The sequence below is a fragment of the Osmerus eperlanus genome, chromosome 15, assembly GCF_963692335.1.
Source record: "Osmerus eperlanus chromosome 15, fOsmEpe2.1, whole genome shotgun sequence".
NCBI classification, from domain to species: domain Eukaryota; kingdom Metazoa; phylum Chordata; class Actinopteri; order Osmeriformes; family Osmeridae; genus Osmerus; species Osmerus eperlanus.
The window spans coordinates 5,458,460-5,481,708 of record NC_085032.1 but is presented as its reverse complement, the minus strand read 5'-3'; the positions used below and the strand labels follow the sequence as shown (position 1 = coordinate 5,481,708).

Genomic DNA, 23,249 nt, shown 5'->3' with positions numbered 1-23,249 from the left:
CTAAGCAGTTTTTATACTGGATGCTGGGAGAAGCAATTTGGTGTGATGTGCTATGAACCTTTGAAGAAGTTACTATTACAGATGAACAGGTATTATGTTGAGCAATGGCTTTCTAGGAAAACAACCTGTGCATTGCTAGAAAGCAACAGGTGAAAAAAACAGTTGGAGTTGATGACTTCAGCATTTATTTCTTTACTGATGTACTGATGTGATTCACGCTAGTTTTAATAACGAGAATGATGGGATGCATGCTACTTATCACACAAGTGCATAGTTATAAATTATCCTACTTGTCAAAATTTTAAGAGTGCAGATATAAGAATAAACATGCCACATTGTAATTCTTAATGATATTGCAGATTTACTCAGATCAGGGTTCGAAATGATCTGACTCGTTGTGGTTCCCCATCAATTGTATCATAAAACATTTTGATTAGTATTTTGTTATGTTATCCATATCTTAATCACTTTTTAATGTTACAAAATCTTAGGTTTGGAATTTGAATATTTTGTACAATAATTTAAGATTAGCCTACCTGATATTCACTCCTGAAAATTATATCAAGGTCTACTGACGTGATACATAATGAAAAATGCTAGTTTTGTGGGACCCTCAAATAAAAACAATTATTATGGGGGTCCTCAGCCCCCCCTAATTTCGAACCCTGACTGATGAGTGACAGAAAAACCATGCATGGCACGTACGTAGAGGTAAACCACATTGACACGAAACAAAGTAACCAGCATTGTCACTCTGACTCAGCATTAAGAGCTATCTAAGGTCATCCACTGGGCAAAGCTTTCGAGTAGTGAGCTATGATGCCAATCTATGGGATTTGTCAGGTCACAGTCATACAATGTGTGTGTTGAGAATTTCTCTTCATCCATGAAGTTGTTTTAGTCCAGAAAGACAGGAAGGGTGGCACAGTGTGCGAAATCTAGTATGCCTCAAAACACCAGAGGTATTAGATAACGTTCTTGCATAGTAGATCAGAGATAATAGGCTGACACACAGTGATGAGGAAGTAGACATCAGCTCTGTCACAGAGGAAGGCTATGAAGACTTGACAGGACTGCAGTTGTGGTCCTCCATCACAGACCAGACAGGGAAACGTGTTCAACCTCCACAGTCTTGTTTGACGGGGAGTATTGAGGAAGCTAGTGGTTTTGGTTCACAGTTCATGGAGGACAGGCAGACTGGCAGAGCGCTGAGGGGACGAGGGTCTCGCTGGTCACATGTCATGCAGGACCTCCAGAATGGTGGCAATGGACCAAGCCTGGGTCTCACAGCTGAAGGGGCAGTATTGGCCGTTCTCATTGGTCAGCTCTGGCAGGCCCTTCCATGACGACCTGACGGAGATGAGAAAATAAAGGGCTTGTGGATATTCTGTATCTCCATTGACAATGTCACATGGATTGAGGATAAACACGACACAAATAACAGATGTTAGTGGATATTACAGTCCATATTATTATTATTGGGTGAACTTTGACCCAAAGAGTCACCAGTGTGGTCACCAATTGTACCTCTCCAAGTGGATGTTGTGCCGAGAAAGGACATTTTTCACCAGGTAGACAGTCTTGTTGTATATGTCAGGCCCCATTTTCTTGGCAAAGTACAACTTGGCTCGCAGGAAGTATCCCACAGGCCAAAGCCACTCCTGAGAAGGAAACATGACCCCACGAGACGTCAAAATGGCCTCCAGAGAGAAGCATCAGAGAGTATTAGACAGGAGACAGTGGGTAGGAGCAATAAAGACACTCACGGGTCCCTGATGATAGTTGAAGCCCTTAGCCAGGTTGTGGTTGTCATTATCAAGACTATTGTCGTAAACTCCACAGTAAACCATGTCACTGTAGGAGGATGACAAGAAATGTCAAGCTGCACAACTGTGACAAGTCACACGTTTCTGCCAAGGATTCGGTTTTTGTTATGTCTGCCATTGAAAGATTAAAGTAACAAACAAAACAATAAGCGGTGTACTTGTATATCTAGCTCTGTAGCCCTGCACTGCTGGTCTTAGGAGTAAACCTGACCGGAACCCTTGTCTGGCAGACTGGGGTGAATCCAACTCACTCTGGATCCAGTGTTTTCATCCCGAGGGGCCCGAGCAGCTTCTTCTCAGCTACATCCAGGGCCTCCCAGGCTTTATCCACAGTGAACAACTCAGGGGCCTGAAACACACACACACACACAGTGAGGACATGGGGGGGGGGGGGGGGGGACATCACTCCTCACCCACACACACACACAAACACCCATACACACACACACTCACACACACATAGCTTACATACCACGACCATGGCAATGGGGAAGTTGGATCGTAACTGGTAGTCACACCAGGGGCTGGAGGCGCCATAGCTGTCCTTGTAGATGCCTCTCTTATGGACCAGTTCAGGGTGCTTCTCGTTGGGGTCCTGAGGGTCATGGGACACGTAGAACTTCAGCTCAAAGTTCTCCTGGATCTTCCTGTCCCACTCCTCATAGGTCACAGAGAGATTCCGATCTAGAATAGATCACAGAGTACCATGAACGAACACACTGTATGGAATGACGATAACAAAATCAATTTAGGATAAAAGTCAGATTTTTTATATATATATATATATATATATATATATATATATATATATATATACCCAATTTTTATGGGTTACGAACTTCATAGTATGAAAAGGAACACAATTATTGGTTATTAGGGGGCCCATAGAGTACCTTCTCTACGAATGGTGACGGTGGTGTAAGGGAACAGTCCCTTCTTCTGGAGCTGGATCAGCCAGCGGATAGTGGACTTACACAACCCCACTATCTCCACCGCGGATCCATCCCTGAACACACACACACGCACACACACTACCTTCAAATACATGCCTTTTCTACGGAACACGTACTGTACGTTTTGTAAACGGGATATCAAACGTGCTATAGACATATTCTATCTATTTGTAGAACATAATGTAGGCAGTCTTTAAAAGATGATTGGAATGAGCCGAGTGCACACGTTACCTGGGTGTGGCTGGGACACCTTTGTTGCGAGCTTTCACACTCTCTCCCATCTTATCCATCCAGGTGCCGCAGTTATGACGGTTGCCTCCATAAACAAACCCGGTGTCTTCACTGACCTTGGCCTCAACATTGAAGCCTGTGGGACAGTGACACAAACATTCAACATCATTTTTAGGAGAATTAAAGGATTATTTTTTTTTTACAGAATCTTTTGATTATAACTGCTTATATTAATTGGTTTCCTGTTTATCTACAGTACATTTACATACAGCCAAACGAAACATGGACCATGTCGTTTTCTAAATGAGACAAATCCCTGTTATCTGAGGACGTCAGGGAAGCGTGACGTATGTATGGAACCTGGACAACTTGCCTTCATCACTCATGTGGCTGTCAATTTGCGGGCCAGCGTTCGGCTCCCTGAACTCAATCCCCTGCATGTGACGCTGCATGGCTTCCTGGACGAGGTCATACAGGGGCTGGTCCTGCCACAGTGACATCACGGGGTCACGGAGGGACAACAAGGAGAAGTATATCATCATACAATACAGTTAGCTATCCTATGTCTCTCTCTCTCTCTCTCTCTCTCATATAAATACATGCATATAAGTACAGTACAAACACACAGTTGGTTTCATGACAACATCATGATCCTCAAGCTTCTCCCTCGCCCCGCCATCTTACCCAGGCTCCTGCGGGCTGCGGTTCAGACACGTTGGTGGGGTACATTCTGGAGACGGGGCACATGAGGATGTTGGCTCCGCCGGGCACCAAGCGCACGTAGTCCTGGATGCACTGCAGCCACCACCACACGGCGTCACGGCAGTTGTAGCGGGCGCCGGTGCCCTGGCCCAGCAGGTTGGGGATCAGGCCGTAGCGCATGGTACCCGCGAAGGCTAGGATGATGTTCCTATGGAAACCGGGGTTAGACCAGCGTGAGTAGATGGGTATTCTGGTCTGATTGATACAGTAGGGTACTGTACTGAATGGAGTTGACGGTATTCTCCAATCTAACCCAATCCTTTACTTACTTTTACTCTACCGTACCTCTATTTAACCTACCTCTTCTTGACCTCTACTCTACCATACCTCTATTCCATCTATCTGACTCTCTTCCCCCTCTCCTCTCCTCTCCCCTGCGCTCCCCTCTTCTGCTGGTTAGGTTCTGACCTGGCTTCCAGGTGTCTGCCAGTCACCAGCATCAGGCCTCTGAGGGCAATAAAAGTGTCTCTGCCCCAGCAACGGAAGATCCCCGATGAGAAGTGAGGCAGACCTGAGGCAAACAAACATTTGTTTAGCGTATAACTGTGTGTCGGTTCGATTAACAGCAGCAAAAGTGTGCCTCTTCTAGCAGTGCGCATACAATGGCCAGGTTTCCCAGATTCGTTAAGAAGCTCTTAGAGCTTCTTAACGAATCTGGGAAACCCGGCCAATAACATTAAGTGCAGTAGCCAACAACACTGTCTCTGACCTGCCGCCATGGAGACGCAGCACTGCTCTTCCTGCTTGGTGACGTCACTGAGGCGGTAGGGCACATCGTTGAGTTTAGGGGAAAGGGGGGGCAGGGCAGGTAATTTGCCCACCCCACACATCTGCACTGAGCCCAGAGCGAGCTGCTTAACAAAGGTGGAACCATTCTGCACGAAGCTAGGAGAGCCAGAAAGAGAAAGACACACATTTCAAAGTGATGCATGATGGGCGGTGTGTTTTGGTTTGGGGCCAAAAGCAAACAAATGCACAAAGAACGTGAATCGTTTCACAACGGCCTACACGCCTCCATCTCCAGGCAAAACTTGAGGTCTCCTAAGTTGGCCCGACACATAAAATCAAACTAACCCGGACATGTTCTTGAAGACGACATCCAGGGCTGTAGAGTAGGCCCCAACGACGATGGCGTCAAAGTAGCAGGGCACCAGGTAGCGAGGGATGTGCTTCAGGTAGCTGAACATGGCCTGGAACCAAGCGCCCACCTAGAGGACACGGCAACACACGACACACTTAGTGTACCCAACCTGGATCACTGCTGCACCGTCACTAGACCACTATGGTCACTATCGGTACGTACAGTATACTGCCTACATATCTACATATATATATATATATAGTACAAAATACAATTGTATATATAGTAAAAGAGAAATGTAAAAAGTTTACTGGTGTGTTTGTGGCTTGGGCTTTTGTGTGCGCGTGTGTTTGAAAGGGGGAAGGACGTGTACATAACAAAAGGTACAAATCTAATCTTTTACCTCCCCCAGGGCCCCTCCCTTGGCGACCAGGCGCTTGCTGACGTAGTCGATCATCCAGTCACCCTGACGCAGGTTGTCACAGAACGGGTGGCCCAGGTCGTTCTTCGGACGGATCTCTGACATCACCGACATCAGACCTGAGGCAAAATAACAACGCCACTCAACTCATCTTAAGTGAACCAACTCATCATTTAATGTCCATTTGGAAATGTCCTGACCAGGGACGCCAACACACAGGAATTGAAATCCCTGCACTGTAGAGGGTTGGGAGACTTTTGCCCCATGCAGGATTTGTACCTTGCAGGCCACCATACTTGAGAGGCATCCAGGAAGGGATACCGTAGCAGCCTCCCCCATCCTCTTTCTCCTCTTCGTCACAGCGGAATAACAACATGTTCATGTCTGCCAGTGTGAGGTTAGACATGATACTGGAGGACAGTGTGTGTGTGTTTGGACAGGGAGACGGAAAGGGAAAAACAGATACACAAAGAAATACATATAAATGGCAAAAAGTATGGCATATATGTACTGCAATGTAAGTGACTTCCTCCTCTGTTATTGGGAACACGTACAAGTCCAGAGGAGAGGTGAGGATCTCAGGTATGTGGTCACCCTGCACACTCCCTGCCTCGTAATGGGAGCTGAACTGGATCAGGTGGCGCCTCAGGATCCCAACCATCTCCTGGGACGTGGGGTCAAGACTCACCCTGGAGGAGGGGGGGGAAGACTTTCAGAGGAGTTTTAGCCCCTTAGTGACTAGATGACTGGATACGTCCTTATGCCACGTGTTAGGTACCTGAAGACAATGACACTCCCAGGAGTGAGGTGCTTGAACGCGATCTCCTGGATGAATTCACTGCGGCCTTTGGCCTTGACGTCCGCCTGCTTCGCGATCTTGCTGTCCCTCAGCTGAAAGAAAGACACCCGTTGGCGGGGTTCTCACGTTCCATTGTGCTAAACAATCAGAAAGCCATCTAACAACAACGGGTCTTCAGACAAAGCCTGTAATGTGAGACGATCCCTTTTTTTCCCCTTTATACGAAGTATCAGGGGATGGGGAGGGGTGGCTTTCAAAGAAAGACAGAGAGGGGGAGGGAGGGAGAAAGAGAGAGGGAGATAAATAGAGAGGGAGATAAAAGCACTAAAAACGCTTTGTCAACTTTTGCTTGGTCACTGTAAGATCTGAATGACTAAGCAGTTTTGTACGTTGGAAGCAATATGGTGGAGGGAGAGACAGAGAGAGAGACAGAGAGAGAGAGAGAGAGAGAGAGAGAGAGAGAGAGAGAGAGAGAGAGAGAGAGAGAGAGGGGGGGGGGAATAAAAAGAGGGCGAGCAAAACAGACAAAGCGAGCGAGAGAGAGAGCGAGAAAGAGGGCGAGAGGAAGGAAAAGGGCGACCGAGCGAGAGAGAGAGGGAGGGAGGGGGGAGAGACGGTGAGAACGAGAGAGAGATGTGCACCTGGATGTGTTCTCGGAGCTCCACAGTGTAGCCAGGCAGCCCGTTGATGTTGTCCTCGTCCTTGCTGTAGGGCCCGGACATCCTCTCCACAGTGCTGGCCTCTAGGACCACCTCCTCTATTTTACCTGTAGAGATGTCAACGTTATTCCCACGTTGCCTTGCATTTTCACACTAGGCATGACCCTTGTAATACTGTGCGTATGACAAATACATCTCTTTGACTGTGACCGTTTACCCATACTCTGCCCTGAATTGCAATTTTACATACAGCAAAAACACATGACCCCACATGACACACACACGTGTGTGTGTGTGTGTGTACCTGGGATGAACATGGGGGGGGCATCTTCTTTGTAAGGGTGGGTCTTGGGGTTCTTGAATGCAGTGCGAGACACAGCCACCACTGACTCGTGTGTGCTGGGGCTGTGTCTGGTCACAGCCACTACGTCCTCATCCACTTGGTCCACATAGACCTGGACACACACACACACACCATATAACAAAAGTACACAGGTATAGTTCTGCAAGTTAAATCCTGTTTAATAACCTGTAAAGCGTGACTACACAGGCAGAGCATTTGCATGACATTTCCACTCTCCCGAGCTGACCTGAGAGAAGCCCTTTGCGGCCAGCTCCTTGTGCAGCTTGTTGAGGGCCAATTTGCCAGCGTTGATCCCCGTCCTGATATTCACCTCCCCTGGGGACGCGGGCTTGGCGCCTGGATTCCACCGGGGGTACAAGCGCTCCTCCTTCACCACTGAGATCTGGAGGGGAGGCAGGGACAACATGGAATGACAAAGAGGCAAACACTAACCACATCCCATTAACCTGTCCATCCATGCATGCTGGCGTTGTTGTTTACATCTTACCCACCTGCCAGGGGACAGAAAATGTCAGATTCACAGAAACAAATATACATAGACACACATACACACATTATGAAACTGCCCATTCATCCACGCTAATTGCTGTTGTTTCCAGTTTACCCACCTGGTGAGGGACCAGCTCGTCGTATCCTCTAGTGCTGCCTATAGCACAGCAGGCCATTGAGACGATAGCAGAGCTGGGGAGGGAATCGTACACGGAGCGAATCTACAGTATTCAAGGAGAGAGAGAGATATGAGTACATTAGTCCATCCACAGCCACAGTTCCACAACACTATTCGAATCCTGGTTGGCGGTCCCACCTGAATGGGGCACTCGTTGTCGTGGGTGACGTCCAGGAACATGGCATGGGCGATGGAGGGCACCAGAGGCCTCAGACTGGGCTGGACGAACGAGCCCACAGGCTCCCCGCCAAACCTGTACACCAGTCTGCCCTCCTCTTGGCTGTCCCCTGCACTCATGGCCTCTGGCACACACACACACACGCACGCAGTCACACGATGTACCTTTGTGGGTGACTGGCAACCGTCAACTCAGTAATTAAATACGTCACGGCAAGAGACACTCCTGAATGTCTTTAAGACATGTCATCTCACGTTCAGGCTGTTCTATAATTATGACCATATCCATGCAACGCACACACACATTTGAGCACAAACAACAATCTATCTTCCTAGCTCTGTATGTATATTGGAGCAGTGTACATTGCACTGCATAGCCTATGGGAGTACTGTAAAAACAGTAAACTATTCCAAGTATTGTGTGAAAGTACTGCATGTGTGTACAGTACATTGTACTGTATATGGGCGTACTGTAACAACTGAATATTGTTGAGTGTTGTGGGAGTACTGCATGGGCTTACTTCCTGGGTGTACTGTGTGAGTACGGCACGTTTGGGCCGGCACGTCTTACCTCTGATGAGAGAGGTAATGCCCAGCCTAGTGACAAACACATTGTCCAGCTCCTCACTCCCGGTGAAGAGCTCGGCCACCACATACAGGTCAGGCCGCTGCTGGCGAGCGTGATCCAGCATGTGCTACAGCACGGCGAGCACAGAGCGCACACGCACGGAGCCCAGAGAGGAACAACACACCAGGGAATGGAGCAGGTGGAGTGAGAGATGGAGAGCGATGGAGAGAGAGAGACAGAGAGCGATGGAGAGAGGGACAGAGAGATAGAGAGCGATGGAGAGAGGGACAGAGAGATGGAGAGCGATGGAGAGAGAGGGACAGCGAGATGGAGAGCGATAAAGCGTTGAAAAGAGAGCAAGTAAGAGAGTGCAAGCGAATGAGCTTAGCAAGAAGTCGGTATTAAGACCACACACACAAGAGGAAGCCGTGCGGTTTTAATGAGCAACATGCAACAACCACAAGGAACAAATGTAGTTTCATTAGCAGCATGCAGGTCAATTGCAAGGAACAGAGAGAAGGAAGAATAAAGGAGGAATTCAGTTGGTGTACAGGTAGGATCAATTAATTATGTTTTTTAGATATGTTATTTTAAAAGATGGATTTGGTGATATGTCAGATATGAATACAAGGAATTCAGTGAAATGAAAACGGCAGCGAGTTTGTTTAAATACAGGTATTAGCATATGTTGTAAGATAAGACGGTAAGTGGAGTATGCCAATTGAACAATTGAGAGAGAGAGAGAGAGAGAGAGAGAGAGAGAGAGAGAGAGAGAGAGAGAGAGAGAGAGAGAGAGAGAGAGAGAGAGAGAGAGAGAGAGAGAGAGAGAGAGAGAGAGAGAGAGGGCAAAGGGAGGGACAAAAGTACAAAGATTTAGCACCATGCACAGAACAATGCTTTTCTCACTACACTTGAACGGATGTCCCAGAAAATGCTAACTGAGGGTTAGCCAACTCACTTTCCAAATGCAAAAAGTCAGAAAAAGATTTTGAGCTCATAACTTACTGATACTACTACAGTCCAAACATCCCAACACATCAAGGCATAGTTTTTAGATGTCCAAGAGACATAAACAAGCACTAAGTGTAATTCATTGTGAGTTGGCTAACTCGCTACAGTCCATTTTCCAGAACACCCCTCAGTTCCAGTCAGCTGAACCTCACGCGGAGAGCTGGCAAGTACCTCGGACCAGACTGGTGATCCCCAGCCGATTCACAAACACATTGTCAATCAGCTCGCTGCCGGTGAACAGCTCTGCTATCACATACAGGTTAGGCCTGACTGCCCTAGCAGCTGCCAACATAGCCTATAGAGACAACACACCACAGTTACACCAGGCTTACTGGCCTCACAGACTAGAATACTTCATGTGAAATGTTCAATTCAAACGTTTACGGAGGTAAAAGAGAGAAAGGTATCAGAATAATACTGTTGGAGAGGTTACAGAAGATGATTTTGGACTTGATCGGATATACATGGGTAGCACCAATGACATAATTAACTAGAGAGGGTACAATTTCTGGGGAAATTGTAGGGTGTGCTTGCTTGCGTCGGTTGCACAGGGGTCCGTTTTTGAATGACATTTTTACAACTGATATTTCTGTATATTTTATATAAAAATGCATACTTATTGTTTATAAAGATTACATAGATTTAAAAGCATTTTTTTGCAGCTCATTTACAACTGAAAATACGAGTGAAGTGTAGAATGAAATAGATGTCTTCTCATTTCCCCTGCAAGAGGCAGCCTCATCGTTGAATCAAAACAAATACATTTGGCAGACCGGTGTAAAAATTGACCTAATCTCTATGACTTAAACGTCCTTTTAAGTTTTTCCCTTCTCGTTATATTTTAAGGAATATAGCCTACTCATATTGTATGAGAGGCCGTATAGGCCTTAATTCATACTTGATCTCACATACACGCCATGACCTCACATATATACCATCATACTCTCACATATATACCATTATACTCTCACGTATATACCATTATACTCTCACATATACACCATTATACTCTCACATACACTCCATGACCTCACATATATACCATTATACTCTCACATATATACCATTATACTCTCACATATATACCATTATACTCTCACATATACACCATTATACTCTCACATATATACCATTATACTCTCACATATATACCATTATACTCTCACATATATACCATTATACTCTCACATATACACCATTATACTCTCACATATACACCATTATACTCTCACATATACATCATTATACTCTCACATATACACCATTATACTCTTGCACATAAACTGGCATACTCTCTTACACACACAAAAATACCGTCTTATATGCACCATCATACTAAAGTATGACAATATATGTAAGAGACAAATAGTATGTGTGAAACAGAATGTTACTATATGCAAGAGAATAACAGGATGTGTAAGAGAGAATACTTGTCTATGTGAGAGAGAATACTTGTCTATGTGAGAGAGAATACTTGTCTATGTGAGAGAGAATACTTGTCTATGTAAGAGAGAATACTTGTCTATGTGAGAGAGAATACTTGTCTATATGAGAGAGAATACTTGTCTATGTGAGAGAGTTTGATTGAAACGGAAGGCAGTTTGATTGAAAAGGAAGTAGTACTGAATTCTCAGTTCCTGATTGGCTTACACATGAAGAAGGATTTGGGGTAGATGTAGCTAACGCCCACCTTCCCTATCAAGACGAGACTGAGTGACATGACAAGATGGATTCATCAATAACATTTTGCATACTCCAAATCCTAAGGCGTCATTGTCAGAAATGTTGTATCAAGGACGACAGCCATACGCGGGGGCTGTTTCTAACGCTAACGTTGACAATGAAATGCGCCGGCTCTTCAGACCTGGATCAGGTGCATCAAGGAGCGGCAGCAGCACTCTGTCAGGAGCTCGTCTTAATGCCAGCCAAGTGATGGCGCAATCCCAATATCAAACTCCGCAGTATTTCGGTTAAGACTCCTGACAGAGTGCTGCTGCCGCTCCGTGATGCACCTGATCCAGGTCTGAAGAGCCGGCGCATTTCATCGTTAGCGTTAGAAATAGCCACTGTGGATGGCTGTCGTCTTTGATTCCAACATTTCTGACAACGATTCAAGCAAATCCACTAAAAAACTCAAATGTAGAATTCCATAGTTGTTTAGGAAGCTATACCGACCCCCACTACTTGAGTCAAAAGTCCTAGATCAGTTTTTCAATTGATGAAACAAACTATCATTTAAATTAAAGCCAATGCCTGTGTGAATACCGTCCCGTGGCACTGGGGTTTTAACCGTTGACGTCTTTAATTAGCCGAGTGGTCTTTACACCCTTGGCTATTAACCTAAACTTCAATGCCACAAACTGAACTTGATGTCAATCTGTTCACAACATTTTCCAGTTGGGACTTTTAAGATCCTATTTGAGTGTAGGCCCCTATGCCCGATGAGTGCCCGCACCCATTCACTGCAACGAAAGCTTCATGGATCCGACTCGGAATCTGAGTTTAGAGACGCTTGACAAAAAAAATTGTTTGGCGTGTGGTGCGTTTTGGAATTGTTAATGTGATGTGTTCCCATCGTATTTAAGTTTACAAAGAAGAGGTTTGTTAATGTGACTGTATACATATCTCACTCGTACTGGCTAATCAGCTAACATGTTAAAGTAGCCTAGTATACATCCAAAGTCGCTGTCGTGAAACTAGCCTCATTTTCACAAAAGGCTTCGAGGTCAAATTAAAAACCTTTAAAAACGTCTACATTTAGCAAATATTATTGTGCACAAGTATTTTAGTATAGTTAATATGTAATTTAATTCCATAATTTCCCCAGGAATAACTGCAAAAACGTAATTCAAGAACGGGTCTGTCCTCCCTACAATAACGCCGCAGCATTTGGAGTATAAAATGTTAATAAAATATTAATAAAATGTTATTAATGAGTCCAATGGCTTCATTAAGCCGCCCACTCTCTGCCATCTTATCATGTCACTCAGTCTCGTCTTGATAGGGAAGGTGGGCGTTAGCTACATCTACCCCAAATCCTTCTTCATGTGTAAGCCAATCAGGAACTGAGAATTCAGTACTACTTCTTTTTCAATCAAACTGCCTTCCGTTTCAATCAAACTCTCTCACATAGACAAGTATTCTCTCTCACATAGACAAGTATTCTCTCTCACATAGACAAGTATTCTCTCTCACATAGACAAGTATTCTCTCTCATATAGACAAGTATTCTCTCTCACATAGACAAGTATTCTCTCTCACATAGATAAGTATTCTCTCTTACACATCCTGTTATTCTCTTACATATAATAACTTTCTGTTTCACACATACTATTTGTCTCTTACATATATTGTCATACTTTATTATGATGGTGCATATAAGACGGTATTTTTGTGTGTGTAAGAGAGTATGCCAGTTTATGTGCAATATATATGTGAGTATAATGGTGTATATGTGAGAGTATAATGGTGTATATGTGAGAGTATAATGGTGTATATGTGAGAGTATAATGGTGTATATGTGAGAGTATAATGGTGTATATGTGAGTGTATAATAGTGTATATGTGAGAGTATAATGGTATGTATGTGAGAGTATAATGGTATATATGTGAGAGTATAATGGTATATATGTGAGAGTATAATGGTGTATATGTGAGAGAATAATGGTATATATGTGAAAGTATAATGGTATATATGTGAGGTCATGGCGTGTATGTGAGAGTATAATGGTGTATATGTGAGAGTATAATGGTATATACGTGAGAGTATAATGGTATATATGTGAGAGTATAATGGTATATATGTGAGGTCATGGCATGTATGTGAGACCAAGTATGAATTATGGCCTATACGGCCTCTCATAATATTGCATTCATTCATGAATAAAGAACCCCCTTTGAAGATTATTCTACGACGTTACCGGCAGTAGAAGATGGAATCGCGATTCAAACAGTACCATCTGCTAACTGAAAATATGCCCTCAAAAACGTAAATAAGCTTGACATTTATTTAGTGGAAAATCGCTTTCATAAAAAGCTCACTGGTAGCGATCATTGTCAGTAACAACGCCAAGTGCGATATAGCCCTGTGTGGAGAAGCTGCCCTGGTAAATTGTACTACTACGGTACAGTACTAGACTACTGCTGTGTTCGTCTTGGTAGCGATTGCGTTGGTTGAATTGGATTTAACGTTCCATTGTATGGTTTAAGCTGAAAATAATTATTTTCATGAACAGATTGACAACGTTTAGGCTGTGGCAATGAAGTTCAGGTTAGTAGTTAGATAGACTTTTGATTTAAGTAAGGGGAGTGCCGAACATGTTCTGTCGCCGTTTGACTTCCTAAACAGCTGTGTAGTGTAGATGTTTTTGTAGTGTGTCTCGCGTAAGCTACAGCGTTGCAGTGAGCTACACTGGTTTGAAACCACAGGTAATGGTAATTTCACCAACAAATCGTTTACTAATTTCAGAATAAATCCTACAACGAAAATGTATATGTGAGGAATGTTTATTTTAACGATTGAAAACAGATAACGCTACATCATAGACCACTGTAGTATGTGTTGCCCGGGCAACACAGGCTAATGTCATGATGCTAATACTTCAGTGAAATAGTAGACTACTGTTTCCCGAAAGTAGATGTACTTCCTTAATAATATCAGCTTATACTGTACATTACACATCACAATTGTGTGTCATATCACAAAGTAAAATGAGTAAATAGTTATCACCCTGGCCTCTTTGCTTGTGGCGTTTCTGCAGCTGCCTTGCAGTAAAGCTATAGTTACCCCCAAGTTAACAGATGCGAAACGAATGTTCTGCCAAAGGTAGTCACGCGTGTTTTCGTGACGTTAGTGACGTAGTGACGTTAGTAACGTCAGTGACTGTGGCTAGCAAATTAGCCACCGTTAGCTTCACTTTTCGCCACAAAAACTTAACTTGAACCTAAACCATGCAACGGAACGTAAATTCCAATAGAAGCAACTCAATCGCTACCAAGACGAAACTTTTGACACCTACGTTGTCTATGTAGGCCAAATATTGACTGAGTTTTAGGGGGGCAAAAAGAAATAATAAAAAAAAGAATAATAATATATATGTGAGAGAACAAAGGTTGTGCTCTCGCCGAAGGCTTGAGCACACCCAATAATATATATGTGAGAGAACAAAGGTTGTGCCCTTGCCGTAGGCAAAGCACACCCAATAAAAGCCCTGATGCTGGTACTCCAAGAACCTCAAGTCTAACGATGGTACTGGTTGATATCTACAGCAACGTAAGACTTGAGTATTCTTGTCCAACGTTGTGGTAGATATCAACCACACTTGAGGTTCAAAATTAAATTACCTCAGCCACGTGCAGGGGTGTAGAGTGACAGTTGTCGAGGCGGACACCAGCGAAGTGCTTGGCTGTGATCTCCGTGTACATCTTCATGTGGGCCCACAGGTAGGGACAGTCCTCGGGCTTGTCCCCGTAACGCAGCTTCACGCTGTCCCCCCAGCAGATCAGCTCCCTCCGCAGGTACACCTGAGAACCTGGACAAGAAGCAAATCATCATCCTGATGGGTCTCTCAGAAATAGACCCGCAGACAGTAATAAACTGTTATTTTAACTATGGTAAAGTGAGATCTATGCATGGTCATGAATTTTCCCAAGGAATATAAGTCCTGGCAATGACATCTGAACTGAAGAAAAAAGTTCTGACATCTGAAGAAAAAGCACAAATCTCTAGCACCCCCTGCTGGTACACACTGGTTGTTGTAATGGTTGTCTTTTCAATAACACATTTTGAATTTAGTGAAGTGTACGTGAATATGGGGCTACAAATGTACAACACCACAAAATATACAGTAAAAATACAAAACATTACATTTGTTAGGTTAGGTCACTTGTTAGCTACTCCTCATGCTAGCTAGCAGGATGTCAACTAGCCCAGCTACCGTGCGTTAGCTACATATAGGCTGAGGTAAGCTGACCAGGCTCTGCGAAGTTCTTCAGTGGGTCGTCTCCCATCACCCAGCCATTGTGAGCCAGGAAGTGACAAGCCTTGTCAGCCTGGTTCATCAGCTGCATTTCCTGCTCGAAGGTCACCTCTTCAAAGGGGAAGGTGAAATATCTGAATAGTAAGAGATGTTCAATTAGTTTGGAACTTTTTCTGTTCAAATTAAAGGACACATTATTACTGGTAAACCGACCAGTTCAAGAGATCCGGTACCTTGTTACAAGTGGATCCTTCCTTGTAATGGGTCCAAGCTTAGGCCCGTGGTCTGCAAGACGTTCGTAAACTACAGTCCCCATGATGCAGTCGATTGCCTGAGCGCAAAAGAAAACAACAATGAGTGTTACCGTGAATCAAGAAGAGCATAGACAGTCCCACACCCACATACAGCGTACAAGCATATACCTTCTCCTGGTGATGCTGCATTTCCTTAACCCGTTCCAGGTTAACCTGTTCAAGCTTCTTCTTGAACAAGTCACAGCAATCTGTTAAGGCCGAGGGCCCATTACTGTAAAACAAACAAAACAGACTTGTCACACCTCACTTCACTATCAACAAAACACTTCTGGAAGGTATAACTGTCCTCTGGCCTGTGACAGTAAAGTCAAGGCCTTCTTGCCAAATCACAACTCTTGATACCTGTACACAGGTTCTAATCCATGTTTTTTGGTATTGGATGTGTAGCATTGTTCTAATCTCATGTAATGACCCACCGGTGAGGTATGAAGATCTCCAGGGCAGAGGACATGTCCACAGAGTTACCAAAGCGCCTGCACTGGGGGTCCTGGAGGATCATTAACTGCTTCTTGCTGTCAGGGTCTGCTGTACCTGAGAGACTACCTGGAGGAGCAGGCCCCACACAGGATGGGATTAGAACAGGTTGTCAAAGAGCTAAAAATGATCGCGTTTACTTAGTTACCTAATGTTTTTTTGTGTCATTTTAGTCTGTATGTTAAATGCTGTTTGCGAGCCCCTTACCTAAGACAATTGTCGATCATTATATATGTTTTTTTTTGTTTTTTGAAAACTATCAAAGGCAAAGGTTTTGGAGGTGGAAATTCATATTTACCTCAGAAGCTAAGGGCATTGTGTCACAACAGTTACCAACGTAATAATGTGCCGTCTGCTTCCCATCCCTTTACAACAACAAGAACACCACCACCACTCTGACCTGACTGCAGCAGCTTCAAGAACTGCTCCGCTGTTTTCTCCACGTTGACCTGGAAGAACTCCCACAGCTTGAGCTTGGGGTAGACCTCCTCCAACAGCAGCTGGCGCAGTGCCTGGGGGAACACAGACACAGCTAGAGCAGTGCCTGGGGGAACACAGACACAGCTAGAGCAGTGCCTGGGGGAACACAGACACAGCTAGAGCAGTGCCTGGGGGAACACAGACACAGCTAGAGAAGTGCCTGGGGGAACACAGACACAGCTAGAACAGTGCCTGGGGGAACACAGACACAGCTAGAGAAGTGCCTGGGGGAACACAGACACAGCTAGAACAGTGCCTGGGGGAACACAGACACAGCTAGAACAGTGCCTGGGGGAACACAGACACAGCTAGAGCAGTGCCTGGGGGAACACAGACACAGCTAGAGCAGTGCCTGGGGGAACACAGACACAGCTAGAGCAGTGCCTGGGGGAACACAGACACAGCTAGAACAGTGCCTGGGGGAACACAGACACAGCTAGAGCAGTGCCTGGGGGAACACAGACACAGCTAGAGCAGTGCCTGGGGGAACACAGACACAGCTAGAGCAGTGCCTGGGGGAACACAGACACAGCTAGAACAGTGCCTGGGGGAACACAGACACAGCTAGAACAGTGCCTGGGGGAACACAGACACAGCTAGAACAGTGCCTGGGGGAACAGACACAGACACACTGCTAGAGCAGTGCCTTCATCCAACCCTGTACTTAGGCATCACTAATCTCCCACTTGTGGGTATTCATTTAGCAGACACTTCTATCCAAAGCAACGTGCACCACAGGGGTGGGATTTCAACTGGCGACCTCAATCTGCAGTCAAAATCAGCTCTAACCACGTCCCATTCAAATCGGAGCTATACCTCCTTTTAAAAATCCATACTCGGATCCGACTAGTGCCTTTAAATACACCGAGCACCCGACAAGCCTTAAAAAACGACAGACTCACCTTCAGCTGCGTTTGGGTCTCTACGAGGGCGGGGACCCCCAGCTCGGCGTATACCCCGTCAGCCAGGTCGCAGGTGAGGTGCCACAGGGCGCGGTCCAGCACCCAGGCGGGTTTCAGGTGGGGTGAGTTCACCAGGTTGTAGCCACACTCTGGGTGAAGCCGGATCCACTTGCTGTTGGCAGCTGGGTAGAATGGAGGGGATCCTCAGATGAATACATAGGATACGTCAGGGTTCCCACACACCTTCTTAAACATTCAAACCCAATGACTTTTCAGGCCCAATTGCCTCAAACTCAAGGACCCAATGGCATAGTTTGAGACAAGGATCAATATTCATTGCTATTTCATAATGAGAACTTGCAGGCTTCACAGAAGCTCACAGACAACAATTAAAGAGAGCGAGAGGCTTGAATGTGTGAACACTTCTCAATGTTGCCGTGTTACAGGGACGGCAAACTTTGTTGTCTCTTGCCTTCTCTAGCACGGCAAAGATCTTCAATCTCTACTCTTGCAAAGAGTAGAGATTCAAGATTCAAACAATTTCAATGAAACCATGTCCTTTTATGTACTTTTTCAACTTTCAAGCCCCTGACTTTTTTTCACAAAAATTCACAAACTTTCAATGATTCCAAGGGCCAAAGGAAACCCTAGTTGAACACATGTAGAAGGACATCACCTCACACAGTAGGGGGCTCCATGTACAGGTACGTTTACATTTACAAACAAACTAATCTAGGGCTAAATGACTAATCTAACAAACTCATTATTCTACTCTATAATCCAGGAAATTCCTATGGTATGGTTGTGTTTCACTCGTGTTTTCAATCGTAGACCGATGTCAAGGTTAAACAGTTAAAAAGTTTGCTTTTCCTTCACTGGCCTTCTTAGTGTGGCCTATGGTGTTACACTGAGAACACATACCGTACATAACACACACACACTTTCTCTCTCACACACACACACACACACAAACATACGTGAACATTTATAGATTTAGACAGGGGATCTTCTCTGACCTGGTACATTGCGTTTCATGTTGGAGCTTGATGGTGTCCCTTTCTGACCAAGCCACCTTGGCAACTCTGGACTCCATAATGACTGAATATATACAAGTTAATGGCAGTGATCTCTGTCACTCTTCCTGGAAAAAAAACTGTCTCAATAGATGAAAGAAAATCTACTGGATAGCTACCAGGACAAACACCTCTCCTATTATTTTTAACAGATTCTTGATGGGATTCTGTCACATATTTCTCAAAAGAATATGTTTCGAACTGAACCTACAATATGATGGTATTGGCTATTACGATAACTGATTAACTTATTTGAGGGAGCTGGCTTCAGTATACAATTTGGCTGCTCCAGCCTAACTAGCACGTTTTGTATGTGTCGACACCCATATAGAATAGCAGGCTGCTATATTTAGCATGCATGCAGCTATGCAGAGCAACACCAAAAAGACATATGACATGTGTACCCAGTGCCGGTCCTTGCTATAGGCGACATAGGCAGCAGCCTAGGGCGGCATGAAGAGGGGGGCGGCATTTTCCCAAGTGCATCCATTTAAACGCACTACCAGCAGAGGGCGCCAACCACGGCGTGCCCGTTTGCCCCCGTCCCGTCCAGTCTGTGAGCAAACACCACCCTACCACCTTAACAAACACATTTTCTGCGGGAAAGCCTGGATTCATTACCAAACTGAACTCAAATCCAAGTAAACAGTGAGCAACACTAAGAAACCCTGAGGCAATCACGTCCATTCCAAATACATAGTCCTGCAATGTTCCAGCCTAAAGCACTCATCAATCCTTCCACGATCTATAAATAGAAAAGTCCAGGACAACTGCTTTATTCTATCTCGGTCAGCAGAATGTTGCTGCACACAATCCAAAGCACATCAGACCGACTGGGGCCTTGACAGGCTCCCATCCCCTCAACTTTTCCCCCCACTATCAGACTAAAAGAGGAGCCGAAGATACTCAAGTCCTGTGCTTCTGGTCTTTTAAGACGCCATGTCATGGGGTTATGAGAATGTGTTCACCTCAGTTACCTTCAGTGTGGATAAGATCAAGCCAGGTTGGCAGGCTGTCCTAGTCCAAACTGAGACCATGATGCAAGCCCCACAGCTGCAGCTCTAACGTTGGTCTGGCCAAGAGGAAAAGGCCATTCTGAGGTCAGCACAGATAGTTCTAGACCAGGCATCAAAGGTCGACTCAGCACTGTGGCATACCCTTCCTACATTGCAGGGGGAATTCCTGTTTGCAAACAACAACAACAGGAACTACCTTTAAACGGCCATTGTGTGTGTCTGAAGGGTCTAATTGGCTGTCAGCAACAGGTTGCATACCCTCAACAGAAAGTAGAGGCCAAAAAGCAGATCGGAATTCTGCTGCTGCTGCCTAGCAGCAAGAGAGTTGCCACAACCTGAATGATGAACAGAAGTAGGATGATGTCATATTTATGAGACAAATTCGCCAGCATTGTTAAAACACCCCACTAACCTACCACAACTGCCAATATTCGAAAAGAGGGAAAGGCGTCCTCATCTGGCCTCGAATTAACTGACGTTATGTCGTAAAATCCCCTCTCATACTGTAGGTAACCTAATTTGACCATGAACTAACACGCCCGCGTCTATATCTATCGTATTGAATCCCATGAATGAGTAAAGAGCTAACCTGTGTGATTGTAGACCACGTCGGTGATGCAGACCATGTTCCACTCCTTCTTCAGCTTGTCCACCAGCTGACCCACGTCCATCCAGGTGTAGTTCTTCCCCGGGGGAGAGAAGTCCGGGTTGAGCTCCAGCTGGTCAGCCAGGGAATAGCAAGAGCGAGAGAGGCCCAGCTTCTGCAGAGGAGTGAAGTGGATCATGTTGTAACCTAGAGAGAGAACCAAGAAAAAAAAGATAGATTTTTATGGTTGATTTCTGTGACTGATAAGACTAGTCTAGTCTCTATGGATTACTGGATCAATGAAGAAATGTGTCTATTGCGTCATTAATAGTGGTTAGTGTAAACATCATTGGATTCCTTTTCAAATGTACATAATATTCATGTTGAAATGAACTGATGAGAAGCAACAACAGCAAGGTGGACCTCAGGGTTCATTTGTTGCAAATACTGGATAAGTTCAATGACCAGCAGACTACTTAAACAGTCCCATCATATTGTCAAACACAATTATGCGTACATACCCTGGGATGAGCATGGGCAAAAAATAACCAGGATAAACACTGTGTTTTGTCATGTCCATATTGAAGATATGCGTTTCAAGATATTATGATGTCAAATATGAAGAACTTTAAGGTCTACAATAAGTAAATATTAGTTTGCTTCTAATGTGAACCTAAACATGCCACAATTGTACCGTAAGCTGTCCCAGAAGTGTAATACAACTATTTTCCTCACTACAATATACAACTTCCCATGATGCCCCTCTCACCGGTCTCCTTGGCAACCCGGAGCCTGTCAGGCCACTCGTCCAGGGGTCCGAGGCACTTGGCCAGGTAGGTCTGGATGGTGACACAGTCCAGCGGCAAGGCGTGGTTATCTTCCCCCACACGCAGGACAGGGTCCACCACGATGTAGCCACCACCCACCTTCTCATTGTTCCTGACCCACAAAGCCCCCAGAAAGTGAAGGATTTACCACTGGCATAATCAGTCGATGAAGTATTACCCTACATTTCCTCATTATACAGTATATTATACATTATGTAAACATTTGAATCCTAACACTGCTACCATATTGGTTCGGAAAGGGGAGAAACATATCTGTAACTTGACCCACTTCATAACAAATAAAAGGAAGATGCGTCAGACAAGTCACTTGCATTGTGGGTAATGACGGTGGGATTGCTTTCATGGCAAATCAACACTCCCATCTTTACACACACACTGAGAGGGGAGGGGAAGGGACCTACCCACAACCAAAGTAGTACTGATATGAGCCGGCCACCTTCAGGTCCAGTTTACAGTACTTGTCCGAGTCATCCTCTTTCCCTGCGGTGTTGACCCAGTCCAGGGGACGGAACTTAACACGTTCAAACTTCTCTCCTTCTGCTGGGTAGTTGGTGTGGACATAGACATGCTTTCCCTGCAGAGTGGGGCCCAGGCGGAACTGGAGCTCAAAGCCTGTTGGGTCATATAGTATTGAATAACACTTAAGAGAGGCTAAAAGCTACTGACAATTTAAGACGGGAGTGTGTAGAAGAGTACATATTTTGTGCTTGTACAATGTGTCCCCCCGGCACATGCCATGGTGGTAATATTACATAACGACGAGTGACCTGTCAAGGACAGAAAGTGGACTTCTGAAAGTGGGACGTTTACATTTCTGTCCTCATGAATTTCCTGTTCATACACACATATATACAATGTCTAAACGGCAAACCAAATCTATGCCTATTTTGCTGAAAATAGTAGGTTTGCAGATATAAGCCACAGAACACATGTGGGTGTGTCAGTTCAACTACAAGTAGATACAATATATTTAGTTTAATATCTCTTAAGCCTTACTAACCTTTACACTTGAATGTACCTTCATAAAATATGTCATAGTTGAAACCCTTGCCATAACAAAACAGAGTTTAAATAGTTCAAGAAATCAGTCCCTACTTGAATAAACCCACTTGAATTATTTAATACTACTTCTTAAACACATGCGTATTGCTTCTATGAAGTGACAACAAAGAGTATAGGCTCATTCATAACAAGATGGTTTATAATAGAAATCGTAGTGGCGTACCTTGCTCTAGCCGGAACAGAGTTCTCTCCAGTCTCTCCATGTCATTTAGGAGCAATACGCGGGTCTGTCTGGCGCGGACCATTTTCTCGTTCCTTTTTTAGGATGCCCTTTACATGTGGGAAGCGATGCCCCTTAGTCACCCCGCTTCCTTCTACTTCAATAGAGGGGGAGACAGGGGGTAATGAGATAGTATGGATTGACCCCACAGTATGATCTTTGCTCATCTACTTGGCTTTTAAGCGTAAATTCAAGGGCAGAACCTGAGTTGCTCAATAGTGGAGCATAACTTCAGTGTACTTTCCGCTTCCCCACAATAAGAAAAATGGACGCTGATCTTCCAAAGTGTTTTTAACTAATTCAATTAAACATACTTGCACACTACGAATTAGTGTCGCCAATCCGGATATTGTTCAAGATTGCCATGTCAAAGTGAAAATCAACTGCCAAAGTTGAACATTTTGTCAAATTAACTGTTGTCAAATAAACATCTAAGAGCACGAATAGTACTAAATAACTAAATTTGGAGATATACATGCGGACATGCACGCAGCATACAGCCCAGCAAGACCTGAATGAATGCGTGGAAGCAGAATTGACTGTGCATTGCAGGATTCGCATACACATAGATTCACCCCCCTACATTGGACTATGGTTGCATAGCAAGTTAATTCGATAAGAGCAAAATCACCTTGTTCTTCCGCGAGTGAGTAGGCCACTGCGCACGACCAGCTCTGAGGGCTGGGGTACAATTGCAGTGGTTGGGGGGCGTGGCGTCATTGGGACACTTTGCCAACCTCTTTTGACATATTACCGTTTATGTCCTCTGACGGTGTT

General features: G+C 44.8%; 1 protein-coding gene across 3 annotated transcripts; it reads right to left on the bottom strand.

Moving 5' to 3' along the window:
- Positions 1–168: 168 nt before the first annotated feature.
- On the bottom strand, positions 169–23,242 carry LOC134034848 (glycogen debranching enzyme-like). 3 transcript variants are annotated; one of them, XM_062479509.1, is made up of 34 exons: positions 23,104–23,242; positions 22,416–22,569; positions 21,592–21,802; positions 21,112–21,281; positions 20,346–20,549; positions 17,668–17,849; positions 16,686–16,797; positions 16,228–16,354; positions 15,920–16,022; positions 15,731–15,828; positions 15,492–15,631; positions 14,863–15,050; positions 9,691–9,814; positions 7,902–8,065; positions 7,705–7,806; positions 7,323–7,478; positions 7,037–7,187; positions 6,715–6,839; positions 6,053–6,165; positions 5,829–5,963; positions 5,554–5,684; positions 5,257–5,393; positions 4,847–4,980; positions 4,482–4,657; positions 4,181–4,283; positions 3,695–3,920; positions 3,384–3,495; positions 3,011–3,146; positions 2,720–2,832; positions 2,299–2,510; positions 2,078–2,175; positions 1,767–1,854; positions 1,528–1,661; positions 169–1,350 (listed from the first exon to the last, which is right to left on the bottom strand). In XM_062479509.1, exons 2-34 carry the CDS (start codon positions 22,495–22,497, stop codon positions 1,233–1,235), a joined length of 4,605 nt encoding a protein of 1,534 aa, XP_062335493.1. In that variant the 5' UTR covers positions 22,498–22,569; positions 23,104–23,242; the 3' UTR covers positions 169–1,232. The 3 variants fall into 3 exon arrangements, with proteins under 3 accessions (XP_062335493.1, XP_062335494.1, XP_062335492.1); XM_062479510.1 differs by having other exon boundaries at positions 22,416–22,566; positions 23,104–23,123; XM_062479508.1 differs by lacking the exons at positions 9,691–9,814; positions 23,104–23,242 and adding exons at positions 8,512–8,635; positions 22,787–22,936.
- Positions 23,243–23,249: the final 7 nt, after the last annotated feature.

What these genes read in the sequence shown, in the direction of transcription:
- LOC134034848 (XM_062479509.1), bottom strand. Translation starts at nt 22,497, where the DNA reads ATGGTCCGCGCCAGACAGACCCGCGTATTGCTCCTAAATGACATGGAG. An exon ending in GAAGAACTTCGCAGAGCCTG is followed by an intron (nt 15,051 to 15,491) that starts GTCAGCTTACCT and finishes CTTCTTGTCCAG; the next exon opens with GTTCTCAGGTGTACCTGCGG. An exon ending in CCGCAAAGGGCTTCTCTCAG is followed by an intron (nt 7,188 to 7,322) that starts GTCAGCTCGGGA and finishes GTGTGTGTCCAG; the next exon opens with GTCTATGTGGACCAAGTGGA.